The sequence below is a fragment of the Eptesicus fuscus genome, chromosome 6, assembly GCF_027574615.1.
Source record: "Eptesicus fuscus isolate TK198812 chromosome 6, DD_ASM_mEF_20220401, whole genome shotgun sequence".
NCBI lineage: Eukaryota > Metazoa > Chordata > Mammalia > Chiroptera > Vespertilionidae > Eptesicus > Eptesicus fuscus.
The window spans coordinates 24,990,695-25,011,092 of NC_072478.1; the positions used below are offsets into that span (position 1 = coordinate 24,990,695).

General features: G+C 39.3%; 1 protein-coding gene and 1 pseudogene across 1 annotated transcript; both read right to left on the minus strand.

The window, feature by feature from the left end:
• Window positions 1–1,837: 1,837 nt before the first annotated feature.
• On the minus strand, window positions 1,838–2,782 carry LOC103304459 (olfactory receptor 18-like). The gene has a single exon (XM_008161349.2). The coding sequence runs from the start codon at window positions 2,780–2,782 to the stop codon at window positions 1,838–1,840; it is 945 nt and encodes a 314-aa protein (XP_008159571.2).
• Window positions 2,783–19,052: 16,270 nt separating this feature from the next.
• LOC129149299 (olfactory receptor 7D4-like) lies at window positions 19,053–19,986 on the minus strand (annotated as a pseudogene).
• Between the last annotated feature and the right edge of the window lie 412 nt (window positions 19,987–20,398).

Sequence of the window (20,398 nt, forward strand, 5' to 3'; positions counted from 1 at the left end):
CATACATAGCTGCAAGGCCACAGTGATCTCACAGTACATTGTGCCCTTCTATAGTCAAATGATTGATGTCACTGTTGACAACCATCCTTCTTTGTCTTAGTGGTAATATACATTATTGACCAGCTAGTGTGAGAAGCAGAGGCTGATGGCACAGAGAATGTAGCTCTCATGTGTGCAGAAGAGAGGAGAGCTCAGATGCAGCTAAGAGCTGATACTGCTATGATGTAAGGCTAAGAGCTCAGAGAGAGCTCAGATATAGCTACCATGTTAATTAGCCAGTGTGCTGGGAGAGAAGCTCGGAGGTGGTTACTATGTGAGGCTACAGAGACCAGCCTGTGTGCTGGGCAGGTGAGATAGGAGAAGCTGCTGAGCCAGAGAGGCTAGAGAAGCTGCTGAGGCAGAAAGCTTAGGTACAGCTACGATGTGAGGCGGTGAGTCTAGGGCAGTGGTTGGCAAACTCATTAGTCAACAGAGCCAAATATCAATAGTACAATGATTGAAATTTCTTTTGAGAGCCAAATTTTTTAAACTTAAACTTCTTCTAATGCCACTTCTTCAAAATACACTCTCCCAGGCCGTGGTATTTTGTGGAAGAGCCACACTCAAGGGGCCAAAGAGCCACATGTAGCTCGCAAGCCGCAGTTTGCCTCGGGCAGCCCTGGGTGGCTGGGAAGCCATCATCCAAGGCTTGCTTGCTCCTAGGGCCGACCCTGGGCAGCTGGGCAGCTGCCATCCTAGGCTTGCCTGTGCCTCAGGCTGGCCCTGGGCGGCTGGGGGCCTGAGGGGACTGGGCGCCACAATCTTGTGGCTGTGGGTGTCGCCATCTTTGAGGGCATGACAGTCAATTAGCATATTCCTTTTTTATTGGCTGTGGGCACCGCCAACTTTGCGACAGCATGAGGGTCAATTAGCATATTCCCTCTTTATTAGATAGGATGAATATGACTACTTTAGGTGCCTCACATAAGTGGAATTATATAGCATTTGTCCTTTCATGCTTGGCTATGTAATTGATTGAGAAGATGTTAGATGGAATAGGAAAAAGGAATATTGGGAATCATATATCCCAGTTTTGCTAGGAAAGTCCCAGTTGATAACTATTTATTCAAACTCACTACTGATGCTGTCCCATTTTAATTTAAAAATACCGTGGTTTGGACAAGAAATTAAACAGACATCCCATTTTTCTCAAGGATATGACCAAGATCATGAAGGAACAAAAATATGGAAGAAGAGAGAAGAATCATGAGGAAAGTATAGAAAGAATAAATAATAAGAAAGAGAGAGCTATGATTTTTTCTTTTTTAATTTCTTTTATTTTTTCCATCAGCACTTATCCCCCAAATGCACTCTATCATCTCCATCCACACCCCTTCACCACATAATTTCCACACTGTTGTCCATGTCAATGAGTTCTCCCTCTTTTTTGCTCAAACCACCCCCATCACACACACACACACACACACACACACACACACACCACCACCACCACCACCAATATGCCCCCCATATCTGTCTACTTGCTCTCTATTTATAATGATAGAAACAAGACTCCTTATGACCGAGAGTCCTGGGTAATGCATAAGGAAAGTGAGAAGGCTATACCTATGTACTATGCATAATCCTGGAGGGGCTACGACTTAAGTAGGAGTCCAAAATAATCTCCCAATTTCATTACAGCTGAGCTAAGAGGGGAAAGTGTGTAAACAGAAAGCAAAGACTCATATAGACACATCTTCACTGTGTGACTGCTGATTCAGAAATTCTGGTTGCACATGTTTGATTTTGCTGCTTTTCCCAGTCCTGTGAACCAAAAATGATAGCACAAGCATTGAGATCAGCCTATTCTTTGGACCATCCTCCATAGGGCACTCTTGATGTCTCTGTTCCTCAGGCTGTAGATGAAGGGGTTCAGCATGGGGGTGACCACAGTGTACATCACTGAGGCTACTGCATCCTTCCTTGGGGAAGATGAGACAGCTGAACTGAGGTACACACCAAGGCCTGTTCCATAAAATAAGCAAACAACTGACAAGTGAGAGCCACAGGTAGAGAAGGCTTTATATTTTGAACCTGATGATGGCATTCTCAGAATGGAGGACACAATTCTATAGTAAGAGAAAAGGACCCCTGACAGTGGGACACCACCAAAGATGGCTCCAATAAAGTAGATCAATATGTCATTGGTGGAGGTGTCAGAACAGGCAAGTTTGAAGAGTTGAGAAGGTTCACATAAGAAATGAGGGATTTCCACATCTGCACAGAAGCTAAGTTGTGACACCATCAAGTAGTGCAGCTGGGAGACCAAAAGGCTGAAGAAAAATGACAGCAGGACCAACAAGCCACAGAGGCGAGGGCTCATGATGACCAGGTAGTGTAGGGGCTGACAAATGGCCACCAACCGGTCATAGGCCATCACAGCCAGGAGTAGACTGTCCATACATGTAAAAAGAGGAAAAAGGGTAACCTGAATTAGGCAGCCTGCATAGGTGATGGATTTGCTATGTGTCTGGAGGTTCACCAGCATCTTGGGAACTGTAGTGGTGCTGAAACTGATGTCAACCAAGGACAAATTGGAAAGGAAGAAGTACATAGGTGTGTGGAGGTGGGAGTTAGAGATGACAGCCAGGATAATGAGTAGGTTCCCGAGCACAGTCACCAGGTACATGGACAGGAACAGCCCAAACAGAAGAGGCTGCAGCTCTGGATCATCTGAGAGTCCCAGGAGGAAGAATTCTGAATCACCTGTTTGATTCTGTGGTTCTATGCAGATAGGACACATTTTTGGAAAAAGAGAGAGAGAGAGAGAGTTAAATAACTGAAACAAGTCTAGAGGCGTCCATATATTGGATTCAAGCAGTTCACCCAGTATTTACACTTGAGAATCACATACAATTGCCCCATTACCTTCAGCAACATGTCTCAGTCGTTAATTTTAGAACTCTTTCCTTATTGATGTCTGACCTATTTGCCAGTTTCTATATACACCCACTTTAGAGTCACTGGTCACAGAATATTAGAGAAGAAATGACATTTTGAAATAAGAAATCCATGAACAGAATAAACTATCACCCTTCTACCTTTGAAGAAAAATATGGAATGAGAAATATTCTTTTCTAAGAAACAAATCATTCCAATTGAAAGACACTAAGAAACAATTGAAAGTACTTTACCTTACCCAAATGCAGTATAAGAAATTCTTTAATTTGGAATGTAATCGAGAAGAATTAAAACCACATTAACTGTACGCTAACTTAAAATAAAATGTTCATAATCAGATTTACAGGGCAATTATATTGAAGGGTTTACATCTTTATTTGGTTTTATGACATCAATCTTCCATAGAGATAAGTGCTCACTCAAATATGTGGGTTGTCTGGTCAAAGCCTCTCAAATATAATTCAAATTATAAATAGTTGACCTTGGTAGACTTCATATTTTGAAAAGTATGTTTTTGTTAAATGCACAAAATCATAAAGCACCACTGATCCTGAAGATGGTATTAATTTACAATAACCAATGATTAAATAATAATTAATGAAAACTCTGTACTTACTTTTATTTTTGAAAGGTTATTTCCAATTAAGTGATACACAATCTCAGAGAAACATCTGAGCTTGAGTTTATACTTAGTGTTTTGGTTTGTAGTGGATTGGTAATACTTCTTAAATTTGTCTCTAATCACAAACATTTCTGAAGAATTGATTTCTCATCAAAACCAACTTTCCAATGAACAGTTGAGAAATTGAGGACCAAACAAGACCTCAAACCTTAAATTGTCCTTCTTATGCCAGTTTAAGAGCTTTCCAGGTCAGTTCTTCCTTAAAGAGGGATTACATTTCTCCTAAATCAGGCTCCTGAAGGCAACTTGGGTTATTTCTCTTGACAGGTCAAAATATGAGGCAATTACTGAGGAATTACTTTGTCAAAATAGTTATTCCTTTGTGTGACATGCTAGATTCCTATGGATATATCTGATCATTTCTATTTTGTAATACTACCTAACTTTACATAAGCCATATCATAATAAACTATTTTTCCCCTAAAAATGATGTAACTTGGGAAAAATCAAAAGTGAAAAAAGAACCAAGACTACTATGACAAACACCTAGGTAGTGTGCTCATCTGTAAAATGGTTATATTAATTAAACTGACCTTATAGGATTGCTGTAAGAAGTAAAATTAAATTATAAGTATAAAAATACTTAAACATTGGTTATCAATACTAGTTGATTATTATAATTACCTTTTAAAATGCATCCTTTAAAATTTACATAAGTCCTTTGGGCCTACTAACATAGAGCCAATGCAGGGAACCATTGCCAGGCTATTAATAAATGATGTATTAATGTTATCAATTGCTATCAATACCATATTACCCACTACCCATATTAAAATATGAATATTTAATAATATGTGCTGAGGAACTCATTTATCATTGATAAAACTTGAGGGTATTTTGCTATCCCTGCATGATCTCCCTCTGCACTTAGTTGTCCAAAGACAAACACTGTCATTTGGTGGATGCATTTTCCTTTCAATATTTTCATAACATTAGTATTGAGTTATGTATTCATGAACAGTTTTCTTAAAAACTTACCTAAATATTCTCATCCTACGTAACTATTGCCTAAGTTCTCATTTACCACAGCATTGCTTTCAAGTCTCTCTGTGAAATACATACTTCAATTTCAGCACTTTAAGTGATGCTTAGTGTCACCTGAGGAATAAACTTCATTTTATTTTCAATTTTTTATTATGACAGCACTAAGAAAATTCTAAAGCCTCTTCTCCATATCACACAAGTGAGAATTTTCTAAAGACATATGCATAAAAGATAATTGTTTAAGTTGAAAAAATTGGCATATGGGCAACTTTACTATTAATTATCTACACTTGTTTTCCCAATATAATAATTACACAAAATCAACTCCATGCTCTGATTGCCAAGTTATAAAATTAGGAAGTTCCCAAAAGTCTGACTAACAATAGTCTTTTCATGATAGAGCCATGAAAACACCCATCTTGTATAGGGAATGATGTTTTCATATCTCAGGTTTACAAAAAGTGCTGAAAAATGCATTACTATTTATAGGAAACCCTACGATCTGCAACATTCATGCAATATAGGTCCCTGCAAACGACAGATGAACTTGCCAAATCCCAAGAGAAGGACTTGATGGTGGTGCCCTTGTTTGGAAAGAAACAATCATTGTGCTGCAGTGGAGGGGACAGAGCCTGGGCTGGGAATCAGGAGGCCTGTGTCTGAGTCCCACAGCTGTCACCCACTAAATGGAAAGTGTTTGTAAATCCTTCCACCTCTCTGCTGGTATCTCTTACATAGAAATGGAAGAATATCACCCATCTCTGGCAAATGTGTGGCACCAAATAGTTTGCCCTTAATAAACGTTCACTGACAATTTTTAAATCAGATTGGAATAGTGGGTTTGTTGATGAAAAACAATCCAAGAAAGGCTGAAGGATGACATTTTATTCTATTACTAGAGGCCCGATGAATGAAATTTGTGCAAGGGTAGGCCTTCACAGCCCCGGCTGCCTCCCAGCCCTGCTGCTTCCCGGCCCCACCCCCCTTCTGCACCCACCTTGGCCTGGCACTGCCCACGTCCGCCACCACACACCCCCGGTTCCCCGGTTCCACAGAGCCCCCCAATGATTGCCCCACAGAGTCCCCCCGATTGATCACCCCCCCGGGCAGTGGCATGGGCCTCCCTCTGTTGGGCGATCAATTGCAGAGCCACCTCCCCATCGATCGCCCTGCAGAGGGTGGCCTGGGCCTCCCTCTTTGGGGTGATGGCGGAGCCCCCTGATTATTCACCCCACTGGCTGGTGGTTTGGGTCTCCCTCTCCGGGGCCATTGTGGGGCAATGGCGGGCCCCCCATCAATCCCATTGCACCTGCCTTGGCTGGTCTGGTGCCAGTGTGTGTTATAGCGTGGTCATCCAGAAGGTTGTCCAGATGGTCATCCTGCTGTTTGGTGGTTCGATTGATTTGCATATTATGCTTTTATTATTATAGATACGGCAGAGAGAGGTAGAAGCCTATCATGTCCCAGGTAATTCACTCATGGAATGAGTGGAAATTCTGAAATGTGTCTCAGTTCACACAATAAGATTTACTTCCCTTTCTCTTTTACTCTCTCTCTCTCTTTTTTAATTTTTATGAAAATCTCCACCATTTTTATTTGTATTTAAAAGCTGTTGATTCTATTAAATGGAAAATGAGAGGTTTCTTAGACAATCCCTGACATAGATGCATATAAACACTTTTATCTTCTGCTAGCCCCAGGAGGCATTGCTGGAAGGGGGGAAATTACTGAAAAGAAAGCACTGGGCAGGTGGAAGCCTTATCACCCACGCACTATTTCTGAGATCCAAAGAAGAGTCTATTCAATATTTAGCAGAGATTGTTGTTCTCTGCTAGTCCCTGGGGGATCAGAAATGAATGAGACTCAGTTGTTGCCCTCCAGGTATTCAGATTCTACCTATACGGTCAAAAATACCTGAAACTTTCTATATGGGTGCCCTCCCAGCTGTTTGTCCCAACTCTCCTAATTGTCCTAATGATGAAAAAAGTAAGTTTCTGAAGTCCCTTCTCCATCCATCGTCTCCACAGTACTCACTGGGCAGGTCTGTCTCTGCTGGAGTCTGACCAAGTAATGGGAATCTACTGCCCCTGTCCTGCCTGGCAAGCAATGAAGGTTCAGGTTCCATCAAGACTGGCAGGACGTCAGAGTTAGTCATGGGCTCCTGATGCAGTGGATGCGAGAGGAGAAGACTCAGATGTGAAGCCCCTGGACAGAGACGGGAAGCTGAAGGGCTGGAGGCACAGCTGATTATCTATTGCTGCATGGCCCTGGGAGCTCAATGCACAGAGCTCATAATTAGTGAAATGGGTCCGGGTTATCCCAATCTCTGAGGACTTGCTGTTGTTAATAGAAGAGGAAAAGGGAATGTACTTTTTACGGGTTTCGACCCTTCCTCTTCTAAGGAGAAAGCTCCCTTGTACTTCTCATTTCCAACATCTAAATTGCAGAGATTTTATAAACTCAAACAATTTTTTTTCAATTAACGAATGCAATGTGTATTTGTATGTGTACACATTCATTGAATTGATCATTCTATGTAGGGATAACTATGTTTTCTACACCAAGGATAATATTTAATTTCTATTTGTTATTTAAGATTTATGTTTCTAAATAAAAACTCCCTCCTTTTTTTCTATAAGAAATTTTGGATTTCACGTGTTGAGATGTTGTTTTTCTTTTCTTATTTTGAAAGACAGCCAGAGTTCTACTTTTTCTAGAGAAATTATGGATGTTGTTACATTAGACAACCACCTATTTTGATATATCCAATTGACAATTTTCTTAAATCCTGCAGAGAATTTCACAGATGCCTGTGTTCTAAATGTAGGGCTGCGGTCATCATGTCTTTTAAAAAATTTCATTTCTTGGGGTGACATTTCTTAATAACATTACATAGGTTTCAGGTGTGCAATTCTGTAGTGCATCATCTGTATATTGAATTGTGTGCTCACCACCGCAGGTCAAGTCTCCTGCCATCACCATTTATGCCGGGACCCTTTACCCTCTTCTACCGCCCCCCACAACCCTTTCCCTCTGGTAATCACTATTCTGTTGTCTGTGTCTATGAGGTTGTGTGTTGTTGTTTTCTTAATCCCTTCACCTTTTTCACATGCACCCCTGACACCCTTCTCTTTTAACAATGATCAGTCTGTTCTCTGTATCTATGAGTATGTTTTTAATTTGTTCGTTAGTTTATTTTGTTCATTAGATTCCACATAAAAGTGAAATTATATGATTACTTGTCTTTCTCTGACTTATATGGTACTTGTTTTTCACTTAGCATAATACTCTCTAGCAACAATTAAAAAATATATTTAAAAAAAGAAAGAAAAAATAGCCAAGAGGTAAGATTTCCTTTTCTTTTTTAATATAACAGAGTAATATTCCATTGTATACGTGTTGCACAGCTTTTTTATCCACTCATATATTAATGGCATTTGGGCTGCTACCAAGTCTTGGCTATTGTAAATAATGTGGCAATGAACATAAGGTTCTTTCAAATTAGTGTTTTGGGTTTCTCCAGATACACTTTCAGCAGTGGAATCACTGGGCCATCAGACAGTTCCATTTTAAATTTTTTGTGGTAACTCCATACTGTTTCCCACAGTGCCTGTACCAACCTGCATTCCCTTTTCTACACATCCTCGCCAACACTTACTGTTTGTTGGTTTATTGATGATAGTCATTCTGACAGGTGTGAAGTGATATACTCATTGTGGTTTTGATTTGCATTTATCTGATGATTAATAACATTGAGCATCTTTTCATGTCTACTACCCATCTTATGTCCTCTATGGGTAGGAAAATTTAAAATGGAACTGTCTGATGGCCCAGTGATTCCACTGCTGGAAGTATATCTGGAGAAACCCAAAACACTAATTTGAAAGAACCTTATGTTCATTGCCACATTACTTACAATAGCCTGAATAGGTCCTTTGCCTGTTTTTTAATTGGATTGTTTTTGTTTTCTTTTTGCTGTTGACTTAAGTTGTTTATAAATTTTGGTTAGTAAACCTTATCACACCTATCATTGGTGAGTATGTTCTCTCAGTCAGTGGGTTGTCTTTTCATTTTCTTGATGATATACTTGGCTGTGCAAAAACTTTTTAGTTTTATGTAGTCTCATTTGTTTATTTATTTTTTCTGTTATTACCCTTGCCTGAGGAGACATATCAGAAAAAAATATTGCTCCAAAAAATGTCCGAGATTTTATTGTCTATGTTTTCTTCAAGGATATTTATGGTTTTGAGTCTGAAATTAAAGTCTTTAATCAATTTTGAGTTTATTCTTCTGTACAAGTAAGAAGGAGGTCTGGTTTTGTTTTTTGCAGGTATCTGTCCCATTTTTTCAACACCATTTTTGAATAGATTATCTTTATTCTATTTTATGTTCTTGCCTTCTTTGTCAAGTGTTAATTGACCATAAAGGCATGGGTTTACTTCTGGGCTCTTTATTCTTTTCCATTGACCTTTATGTCTGTTTTTATACCAGTATCATGCTGTTTTGATTACTATAGCCTTGCAGTATAATTTTATATCAGGTAGCATGATTACTTTAACTTTGTTCTTCTTTTTTTTTTTTTTTTTTTAATATATTTTATTGATTTTCACAGGACAGGGAGGAAGGGAGAGGGACAGAGAGCTAGAAACGTCGATGAGAGAGAAACATCGACCAGCTTCCTCCTGCACACCCCCCACCAGGGATGTGCCCGCAACCAAGGCACATGCCCCCGACCGGAATCGAACCCGGGACCCTTCAGTCCGCAGGCCGACGCTCTATCCACTGAGCCAAACCGGTCTCGGCTAACTTTGTTCTTCTTTATCAAGATTGCTCCATTTGGGGTCTTTTGTTCTTCCATATATATTTTGGAAATATTTGTTCTAGTTCTGTGAACTATGCCATTGGTATCTTGATAGGAATGATGTTGAATTTATACATTGCTTTGGGTAATTTGGACATTTTAATGAAGTTAATTCTTCCTACCCAAAAACACAGTATATGCTTCTATTTATTTGTATCTTCTTCCATTTCTTTCTTAAGTATCTCATAATTTTCTGAGTAGAGGTCTTTTATATCCTTTGTTAAATTTATTCCTAGGAATTTTTTTATGCAATTGTAAATCAGATTGTTTTCTTCGTTTTCCTTTCTGATAGTTCATTGTTGATATATAAAAATGCAACTGATTTCTGGATATTTATTTTTGCCCTTCTAATTTACTGCACTTATTTATCAGTTCTTGTGGTGTTTTGGTGGAATCCTTAGGTTTCTCTATATACAGTATCATGTCTTGAGCAAATAATGACAGTTTTACATTTTCCTTTCCAATTCAGATGTCTTTTATTTCTTCTACATGTCTGATTGCTGTGGCTAGGACTTCCAGTACTATGCTGATAAGACTGGTGAAAGTGGACATCCCTGTCTTCTTCCTGATCTTCAGGGAAACACTTTTAGTTTTTGCCTGTTGAGTATAATGTTGGCTCTGGTTTTGTCATATATAGCCTTTAATGTGTTGAGTTATGTTCCCTCTATTCCACTTCGCTGAGAGTTTATATCATAGATGGGTGTTGGATTTTATCAAATGTTTTATTCTTTATCTATTCATATGATCATGTGATTTTTATACCCCATTTCATTTATGTGATGTATCCCATTGTTTTATTTATTGTACCTACTTTGCATCCTTGGAATAAATCCCACTTAGTCATGATGCATAGACTTTTCAATGTATTGCTAGGTTCAGTTGGGTAATATTTTGTTGAGGATTTTAGCATCTGTGTTCACCAGAGATATTGGCTATAATTTTCTTTCTTTGTAATGTCACTAAATGCTTTTGGAATTAAGATAATGCTGGCATTGTAAAATGAGCTTCAATGTCTTCCCTCCTCTTGATGTTTTTGGAATAGTCTGAGGTTAGGTGTTCTTTTTTAAATGTTTGGTTAAATTCACTTGTGAAGCCATCAGTTCCAGGAGTTTGGTTTGTTGAGAGCTTTTCTCATTACTGCTTCAATTTCATTACTTTTATCTATCTATTTAGATTTCCATATTTTTCCTTATTCAGTTTTGGAAGATGGTATGTTTCTATGCATTTATCCATGTTATCCAGATTATTGAATTTGTTGCCATACAGTTGTTTGTAATATTGTCTTATTATATCTTGTAATTCTGTGGAGTCAGTTGTTACTTCTTGTTTTTCATTTCTGACTTTCTTTACTTGGGTCCACTTGTTTTTTCTTGATGAGTCTGTTTAAAGATTGTCAATCTTTATCTTTTCAAAGAACCATTTCTTGGTTTCATTAATTTTTTTGTATTGTTGTTTTTTTGTTTTGTTTTTATTTGTTTTTAGACCCCATTTCATTTATTTTTACTGTGATCTTGGTTATTTTCTTTCTTCTACTCATTTTGGGATATTTTGTTTGATGTTCTTTTTCTGGTACCTTTAAGTGTAAAGTTATATTGTTTATTTGAAATTTTTATTTTTGCTTCAGGTAGGCATGCTATGAATTTCCTCTTAGGATAAGGTGACCAGATTTTTTTTTTAAATATATTTTATTGATTTTTTACAAAGAGGAAGAGATAGAGAGAGAGAGTTAGAAACATCGATGAGAGAGAAACATCGATCAGCTGCCTCCTGCACACCTCCCACTGGGGATGTGCCCGCAACCAAGGTACATGCCCTTGACCGGAATCGAACCTGGGACCTTTCAGTCCGCAGGCCGACGCTCTATCCACTGAGCCAAACCGGTTTCAGCAAGGTGACCAGATTTTAACATTGGTAAAGCGGGACACCATTGACTGGGGGGGGGGTGGGGGGGGTTCTTTTTTAAAAAATATATTTTATTGATTTTTTACAGAGAGGAAGAGAGAGGGATAGAGAGTTAGAAACATCGATGAGAGAGAATCATCGATCAGCTGCCTCTTGCACACCCCCTACTGGGGATGTGCCCGCAACCAAGGTACATGCCCTTGACCGGAATCGAACCTGCGACCCTTGAGTCCGCAGGCCGACACTCTATCCACTGAGCAAAACCGGTTTCGGCCCCGGGGGGGGAGTGGGGGGTTCTTGATTAAAAATTTGGTCTATATTGTAATCGCTTTTGGTTTTTTTAATAAAAGGAAATTCATTTCTTAGATCATCATTGAATTTGCATCCTCTTTTCTTACTCATTATGTTAAAAATCTAAAAAAATAATTCAAAATTATATTATAAATTATTATATACATATTGCTTAAAAACATAGTAAGTAGGTACATAATTACATGAACACATTTTATTGTTAGTTTATAAATTAAATTAATTTGATTGTTATAAAGTAACTATATTTTTAAAATTATTTAATCCTATATTTCTTTCTAAATAATAACAATACTAACTTGTATTATTTTTCCTCTGAATTTGCCGTAACGTAAGTCGTAAGTGTCACTTTCAAGGCCGGCGCTAGACTTTTTGCCGCCACTATAAAACATAAATAATGCAAGTACTATCTGCTAAATTCAAGAAAATTTATGTATTTATGAAATAAATAAATAAATTACTTACCTAAATTATCTGATTACCTGATTTGTAATGACATCACTTGTTTAACTAGCTTACTAGCACGCAGTACGATGTGTATCATCTGAGAGACAGTTACAAAATGTTTTCGTCGTTGCCAATCCTAAAAAACGCCATTGTTCATTAAGTCCAAACAATGGTGGTCGAATTCTAACAACTGATCAACAATGAGAACTTTGATAAGCAGTTCTCGATAACCAGTTCTCAACAATTATTTGTTATTATTAAAGTTTAACATTATAAAATTAACAAAAATAATATAAACTCATATCCTGGCTAAATAGCCACATGGCCGCCGAAAACTGTATATTCCCTTCCCGTTCTCCCGCCATTCCCTAGCTTGTTGTGCATTCTTTCCAAAAATCGGGACTTTTTTAAAACGCTGCGGGACGCAGGAGAAATTATTAAAAATCGGGACTATCCCACCAAAAGCGGGACGACTGGTCACCTTATCTTAGGACTGCTTTTGCTGGGTCCCATAGATTTTTGGGGTGTTGTGTTGTCATTTTCATTTGTTTCAAGGTATCTTTCTATTTCTCCCTGTATCTCATTGTTAATCCATTCACTGTTTGATAACATGTGATTTAGCCTTCACATCTTTGTTTAGTTTTTAGTGTTTTTTTTTTTAATTGGTTTCTAGTTTCATACCATATGGACAGAGAAGATGCTTGATGTGATTTCATCTTCTTAAACTTATTGAGACTTGTTTTGTGTGTAACATGTGGTCTATTCTAGAAAATGTTACATATGCACTTGAAAAGAATGTATATTTGGTTGCTTTTGGGTGAAATGCTCTGAATGTATAAAAAAAAAATCTATTTGGCACCCAGCTGGTGTGGTTGAGCATTGGTCCATTCACCAGTCCATTTATTGGTTCAGTTTCCAGTCAGGGCACATGCTGGGGGCTAATTCCAGCAGGTCATAAATGCAAGAAGTTCATCAAAAGGTTGGTGGACCATGAAGCTTCAGCAGGGCTGAAGATGCAATTTATTCCCTGCTGGAATAGCTGAAAGTATTTCCTCAAACATGAAAATACTTTTACCTGTTATTAAAATACATGTTATTACCTGCTGCTGGCCTAACAGCTGAACAGCCGAGGGCAGTTCCCCCAACCTGATAATTTACTGTTTACCAAACTTTACCTTGGATATGTGTGTTTGCTTTGCTTTAGGGCAAAAATCCTATAAAATAAAAGCCTAATATGCTAAGTGTCCAGTCGTACGGTCAGCCATTCAACTAATCAAAGCATAATATGATTATGATATGCTAAGGCTACATAAACGCTCGCTATGATGTGCACTGGCCACCAGGGGGCAGACAGTTGACTAGCCGACCAGTCACTATGACATGTACTGACCACCACAGGGCAGATGCTCCAATCAGTAGATTAGCTTGCTGCTGGGGTCTGGCTGATCAGGACTGAGTGAGTCAGGCCAGATATGCCCTGGAGCCCTCCCGCAGTCCCTCCCAGCTGGCCAATCTCCTGTTTCCCTCCCTGGCCCCAATTCTGCACCGCTGGGGTCCCTTGACCTGGTCTGCACGCTCTCACAATCCGGGACCCCTTGTGGGATGTCAGAGAGCCGGTTTTGGCTCAGCAGCAGAACAACCAGTCACTATGACATGCACTGACCACCAGGGGGCAGACGCTCAATGCAGGAGCTGACCCCTGGTGTTCAGTGTGTTCCCGAAGCGGGAGCACTGCTCAGCCAGAAGCTGGTTTCAAGGCTGCGAGTGCAGCAGTAGTGTCGGGAGACTCTCCTGCCTCTGCGGCAGCACTAAGGATGTTCAACTGACGGCTTAGGCCAGCTCCCCATGGTGGACTGGCCTAAGCCATCAGTCAGACATCCCCTGAAGGCTCCCAGACTGTGAGAGAGTGCAGGCCGGGGTGAGGGAGCCCCAAGAGTGCACAAATTTCATGTACTGGACCTCTAGTGTGTGAACAAAAAGCCCTGGGTCCAGAGATTTGAAGAGCGAACTTAATTACTAAAGCTAAGCCTTCCCTGGCTCCCCCATGTATTCCATACTTATATTTCATGTCTAGTCTCTTTATTAATTTACTCTCAGCCCTTCTACAGATTCCTGAACCTTTCTAAATGCTGACAATGACCCCAGCAGGCACATGTCCAGCTCCCTGTTAGGCTCAATCACTGAAAGAGCCTTTGGCAATACTTGAATTGCATGAAGTAGGTACTCAGTCACCAGGTATGAACAAGTAGTGTGAACCAGATTGATGAAGGTCAAACTCAGTGCTAGTGCTCAGTCTGAGGCTACTCAACAAAAGTCCCAGGGTATACCAGGACTAGCTGTCTCTTGACGTATGCCTACAGACCTTGGTGGTGGGATAGAGACTCATGGAGTCATCAGGGTAAGAACAGCAAAGTTAATCAGGGTCACACAGACCAAAATATTGCAGTTTAAATGGAAGGTTCTGCACTGGTTTGGCTTGCAAGGAAAAATATAGCCCCCATCCTAGAGCCACACAACTCAATCTATGGCAGATTTTGTCAGAAGCTCAAGCTCAGAAGGTTGGGGCCACTGAGTATTAGTAGGGTGGGGCTAGTGAATGTCCCATGCAGTGAAGGTGCCAGGCAGGTTCACGGGAAAGTGTGGGGTATGGTCCCACCCCCGAGAACACACAACTCAGTCACTGAAACCTTGGGTTTCTGCCCAGACCTATTACTCCAGCCCAGTAGATGACACCTCAGCAGGGTGTGACCTCCACAGGGTGGGGTAACAATGAGTTCAGAGGATACAGGCTATTGCTTTTCCCCATGCTAATACCACATGGATGAGCATGTTGCACCCTAGACAGATGGTGTGTACAGTGTAGGAGAGTGACTCAGTACAGGGGTCCCAGCTGCTATCCCATTAATTCTCTTCCAGAGCCACAAACCCCAGTCTCTCCTCATATGACTCTACTCCAATCTGCTCTCCCTCCTTCATAAACCAGGGTGAATGTCTTTGAATGAGGTTTTGTGGATTGGCCTTTTAAGAGGGCATCTGTGAAACTCTCATCTCTCCCTAGCATACAGAATCCCTGCTGATTTTCACAGCCCCTTCTTATGTGTGCACCAGCTCTGGTTCTCTGGGCAGCACAACCTGGCATGGGATGGAGATCCCCATGATTCTCAGCAGGAACCTTTGCAGCAGAGATATCCCTCCAGAATCCCTCATGTCTCCACACTTCTTTACCAGTCTGGATATAGCATGTTCTGTAAATTCTTGGTAATAAGACTTTTGTGCAGCTAGTCTTCAATTGGTTATTCAGGTTGATTGTATTATATTTTAGTTGTAATTCCAGTTTGAACCAATCTTGAACCAATAACATTTTCATGTACCTCTTGTCCATCTGTACGTCATCTTCAGAAAAATGTCTATTTAGATCCTATGCCCATTTTTAAATTAGATTGTTTGGGTTGTGATATTGAGTTGTGTGAGATTTTAACATATTTTGGATAATAACCCCTCATAAGATATATGATTTGCAAATATTTTCTCCTGTTCTGTTAGTTTGCCTATTCATTTGGTTGATGGCTTCCATTACTGTGCAGAAGCTTTTTAGTTGGATGTGCTCCAGTTTATTTATATTTGATTATTTTGCTTTTATTTTGGTCAACTTCTTTTTGTATTTTTGGGAGGACCTCTTCTATGATTTCTATTGGTTTTTTGTGATGGAAGACAGTGAATGAGGTACACTAATAAGAAGAGGGTCAATGGGACAATCCATAACATCTGCTACGTTGGTGGTCTTAAGGTCACAACTGATACGCAAATGTGTGCTATATTGTTTTGAAAAGCAAAAACACTCCTGGATGAAAACTACTGATCTACCATGACTGAGAAGATTCAAGAAAAAGAAAATGCAGATAAAAATGGAGTGAGGGGAACGCCCTGGATTTCCTCAGGTTCAGACAGAATGAACCTACAACATCAACCTCTAGTCAAGAGAGTCTGTGCATGGAGAAGAAGGCCTTAGTGCTGGAATAAGAAGCAATAATGTCATTTGCTGTATAAACAAATGAAAAGATTATAATGACCACAATGATCTGATGTCCATCTATGTATCTAACCAATTTCTAGTAACTCAGCCATAGTTCCATATAGCTTCCTTATTGTCATACTCTTGAATGTCTCTTGAATGTTACCTAACATATTTCCCAGTTAAACTTCTTCTCATTTTTTTATTTAATACTCAAGCATATTCTCATATTAGCAGTTTTTCATGAATACTAAGTGTTGGTGAAGATGTGGAAAATATGAAACCTTCATGAATTCATTATGGGAATATAAAACTGGTGTAACTACTTTAAAAAGAAACTTAGAAGTTTCTTTAAAATTTTAGACATAAATTTCACTATGACCTAGTAATTGCAGTCCAAGGTATCTACCCAAAACAAATGAAAAGGTGTATCAGGACAATGAAATGTGCACAAATGTTCACAGCAGCATTATTAACATCTCCAAACTGGAAATAGCTAACTGTTCATCAGCTGTAAATGGATAAGCAAACTGTGGTATAAACATTCAATAGAAGCCTATTCTGAAATTAAAAGGAATAAAATATTGATACATACTTCTACATGAATAACCATATAAAACATACACCAAATAGAAGAAGCCAGATACAAAGGCCACCTATTTTATGATTCAATTTATATGAAATATGTAGAAAACACAAATGTATAAAGACATAAAGTGATCAGGGGTTTCCTATGCTAAAGGGGAAGTGGTAATTAACTGTAAGTGGGCAAAAAGATATTTTTGAGGTGATAAAAATATTGTAAAACTGGATTTTGATAACAAATACATAACACTAGAAATTTACTAAGATAATTGTAAATTATCTTAGTAAATTTCTAGTGTTATATACTACATCAATAGGTGAATTTTATGTGTGTAAACTATCTATATATATAAAAGGCTAAAATGCAAAGTGTCCCCTCGGGAGTTCGACCAGGAGACTGGGAGTTCAATCATTCACTATGATGTGTGTTGACCACAGGGGGCGATGCGGAATGATGGAAGGCCACGGTGGGCAGTTGACAGCCGGGGAAGGAAGGCCCCGGGTAGCAGCTGGAAGAAAGGCCCTGGCTGGCAGCTGAAAGGCCCCGATCAACCCTGATCTCCGGCCAGGCCTAGGGACCCTACCCATGTACAAATTTTGTGCACTGGGCCTCTAGTATCTCAATAAAAATATTAAGACATAAATTTTAAAAAGTGTGTTTTTTTTTCCTGAAATTACTCAATGTGAGTTCAAAACTTTTGTTTGAACAGGATCTGCTACATACCAACATTCTTATGCTCATCAATCCACAGTACAATTATTTGTATCTCTCTGGTTTCTTCCTCAGTTTGTAGAGTAGACAATAAACACACATTGAATTAAACTAAATGAAAACAAGATCAAATAACTCTTTCCTGCATAAAAACAATTGGTTTTTGAATAATTGTACAGTCCTTACTATGTCCCAAATAATTCGTTTCTATTTTTTCTCCAAAGTCCCTAATTCCTTTTATGATATTATCTTAATTGATCACATTATTAGCCCTGTGTTGATTTTTGTTCATGCAAAAGCAGATGCTGAACCAAGGGTTTATGTTCAAACACTTTATTGGAAGGAGCCAGGGACATGGATGGGAGAGAGGGGAACTGATACACAAAAGAAAATATATTGAATGCAGCTTGCATTATGGCACCTACCATTGTGAATAAACAGAGATTTCATCTCCAGGGGAAATTCCTGTAAATGGTAAAAAACATAAACCTCAGCATTATTCCAGATAAAGGATGAAAGACATCCTGTACTCTACTCCTCTCCATCAAGAGTTGTCTCTGATGGGACATAATTCCCTGTCACTTCTGCTACCACATATTGGGCAAAGTAGGGTCCAATGGAAATTGTTATGCAATGGAAATTGGTGAGAGGATGTCAGAGAACATGGAAGGAATGTTACCAGCATGTACTCCTCCATGCTTCCTTACAGAATCAATTCTGTCAACATTCTTCCCCCCAAAAGAATTAAGTTCTAAACATGTTACACAAATATGTATCTATTCTTCCTGAGGCATCCCCACAGAGTTCCAGAAAATAACTAAATCACTTGAGAAAACAACTCTTATTGTATTGTACTCATTGTTACATGGTTTGGGATCTTAGAGGTCTTTTTCAAAATTGCAATAATGAGAAACATAAGTCAAATAAAAAAGGAAATGAAGGAAGATGGATTGAAGAAAGGATAATAAATAATACTTCTCAGTTTTCCAGGCAGTAAATTCCTATAAGGCATCTGACGAAACCATCCTTCAAATCTAGATTCCTACTCTGAACTTGAAAATCACTTTACAGTTCCTGTAAAAGGTAGGATAGTAAAGTAAGCTTTCCAGGTTGTAGTCCAAAGTGAATGAGAGAAAATCTCTCAAAAAAATGTTTTTAAGATGAAATTAAATCATTCATGTGAAGAAACAAGAAGAGTCCTGATAGCATTATCATGCTGTTCTGATTACTGTAGGATTTTCATATAATTTTATCTGGGGGGAAAAAGGATACATCACAATTAAGGTGAAGATCAGCAACATAAGAGGACAACTTTTGGGGAAATTAATTCAGCACTTGATAAGATAAGTGCTTTATGTTTAAAGTGAGAAATCTTAAGAATAGCTGCAGGAATGCTGACCAAACATGGAATACTGTAGACTGCAAATAAGGAAAAAAAGTAAAAAAGGAATTTCTGAGAAAAACTAATAAAAAAACAAACAAAAGCAAAATCATACACGTTTGGAAATAGAAGGAATAAAGCCTGTCTTTGAGGAGTAAATAAGAACCAGATATTTAAATTTGCAAAATTTACCTTTGGGGCCCACAATGTACCCTTAGTTCTGAGGCCAGAGATCCATCACAGACAAGGTGCTGCTAGGTTGAGGAGCCTTCTCAGGGCCCCCTTCACATCCTTGTTCCTCAGGCTGTAGATGAAGGGGTTCAGCATGGGGGTGACCACAGTGTACATGACTGAGGCAATTGAGTTTTGTAGGGAAGAATGGGTCAGAGCAGAACTGAGGTGGACCCCCAGGCCTGCCCCATAGAACAAGGAGACCACGGAGAGGTGAGACCCACAGGTGGAAAACGCTTTAGATTTCCTTCCTGCAGAGGACATTCTCATTAAGGAGGAGACAATCCTAGAGTAAGAAAACAGAATTCCTGTGACAGGAATCACACCCAGAAGGGCAGTAGCCACATTCAAGACGATGCTATTGATGAAGGTGTCAGAGCAGGCCACCTTGAGGGTCTGAGTCAGTTCACAGAAGAAATGTGGGATTTCAGTGCTGACACAGAAGGTCAGCCGCCTCATCAGTAGAATATGAAGCAGCGAGACCGAGACAATGATGAACCAAGACATCAGAACCAGAGTGCCACAGAAGCGTGGGTTCATGATGACCATGTAGTACAGGGGGTGGCAGATGGCCACATACCGGTCATAGGCCATCACAGTCAGGAGGCAGTGGTCCATTTCACCAAAATTCATAAAAAATACATTTGAATGAGGCACCCAATGTAGGAGATGCTTTTGCTCTGTGCCTGCATATTCACCAGCATCTTTGGAACGTGGTGCAAGTGAAACAGATGTCAACAAGGGACAGGTTGGAGAGAAAGAAGTACATGGCTGTGTGCAGGTGGGAGTCAGAGCTGATGGAAAATATAAAGCATTTTCCAAGCACAGTGAACAGGTACATACACATGAACTCTCCACAGAGGAGGGGCTGCAGTTTAGGATCACCTGAGAGACCCAGGAGCAGGAATTGTGATGCTTCTGTGTGGTTTTCAGCTTCCATGCAGCTGGTGTGTATTCTAAAGAAGGAAAAAGCAACATTCAGTAAACAGCCAAATGGCATCTCAGCTGGTCATCACCTTTTCAGTCCCCCTCTGTGTGGGCATAGTTCATGATCTAGTAGTCATTCCAATGCCAGTCATTCACTCATTTAAGTGGTTATCCAATTTTATTTTAAATGATGATTTAATTGTGCAGACTTCCTTTAATTTAGCTGAAATCTTTCTCTTTTTATCTTCAACTCACTGGTTCTAATTCACTTATTGAAATCTATGAACATAAACCAATTTTTTCTTTCATACTAGCCTTCCAAAATAACTGAAGATGTTTAAGGTGCTTACTTTAACAATCTCCATACTACTTTCATTTCATAATAGTGATTAAAACATGTGTTTTCAGCTCAAACAACCTTAGTT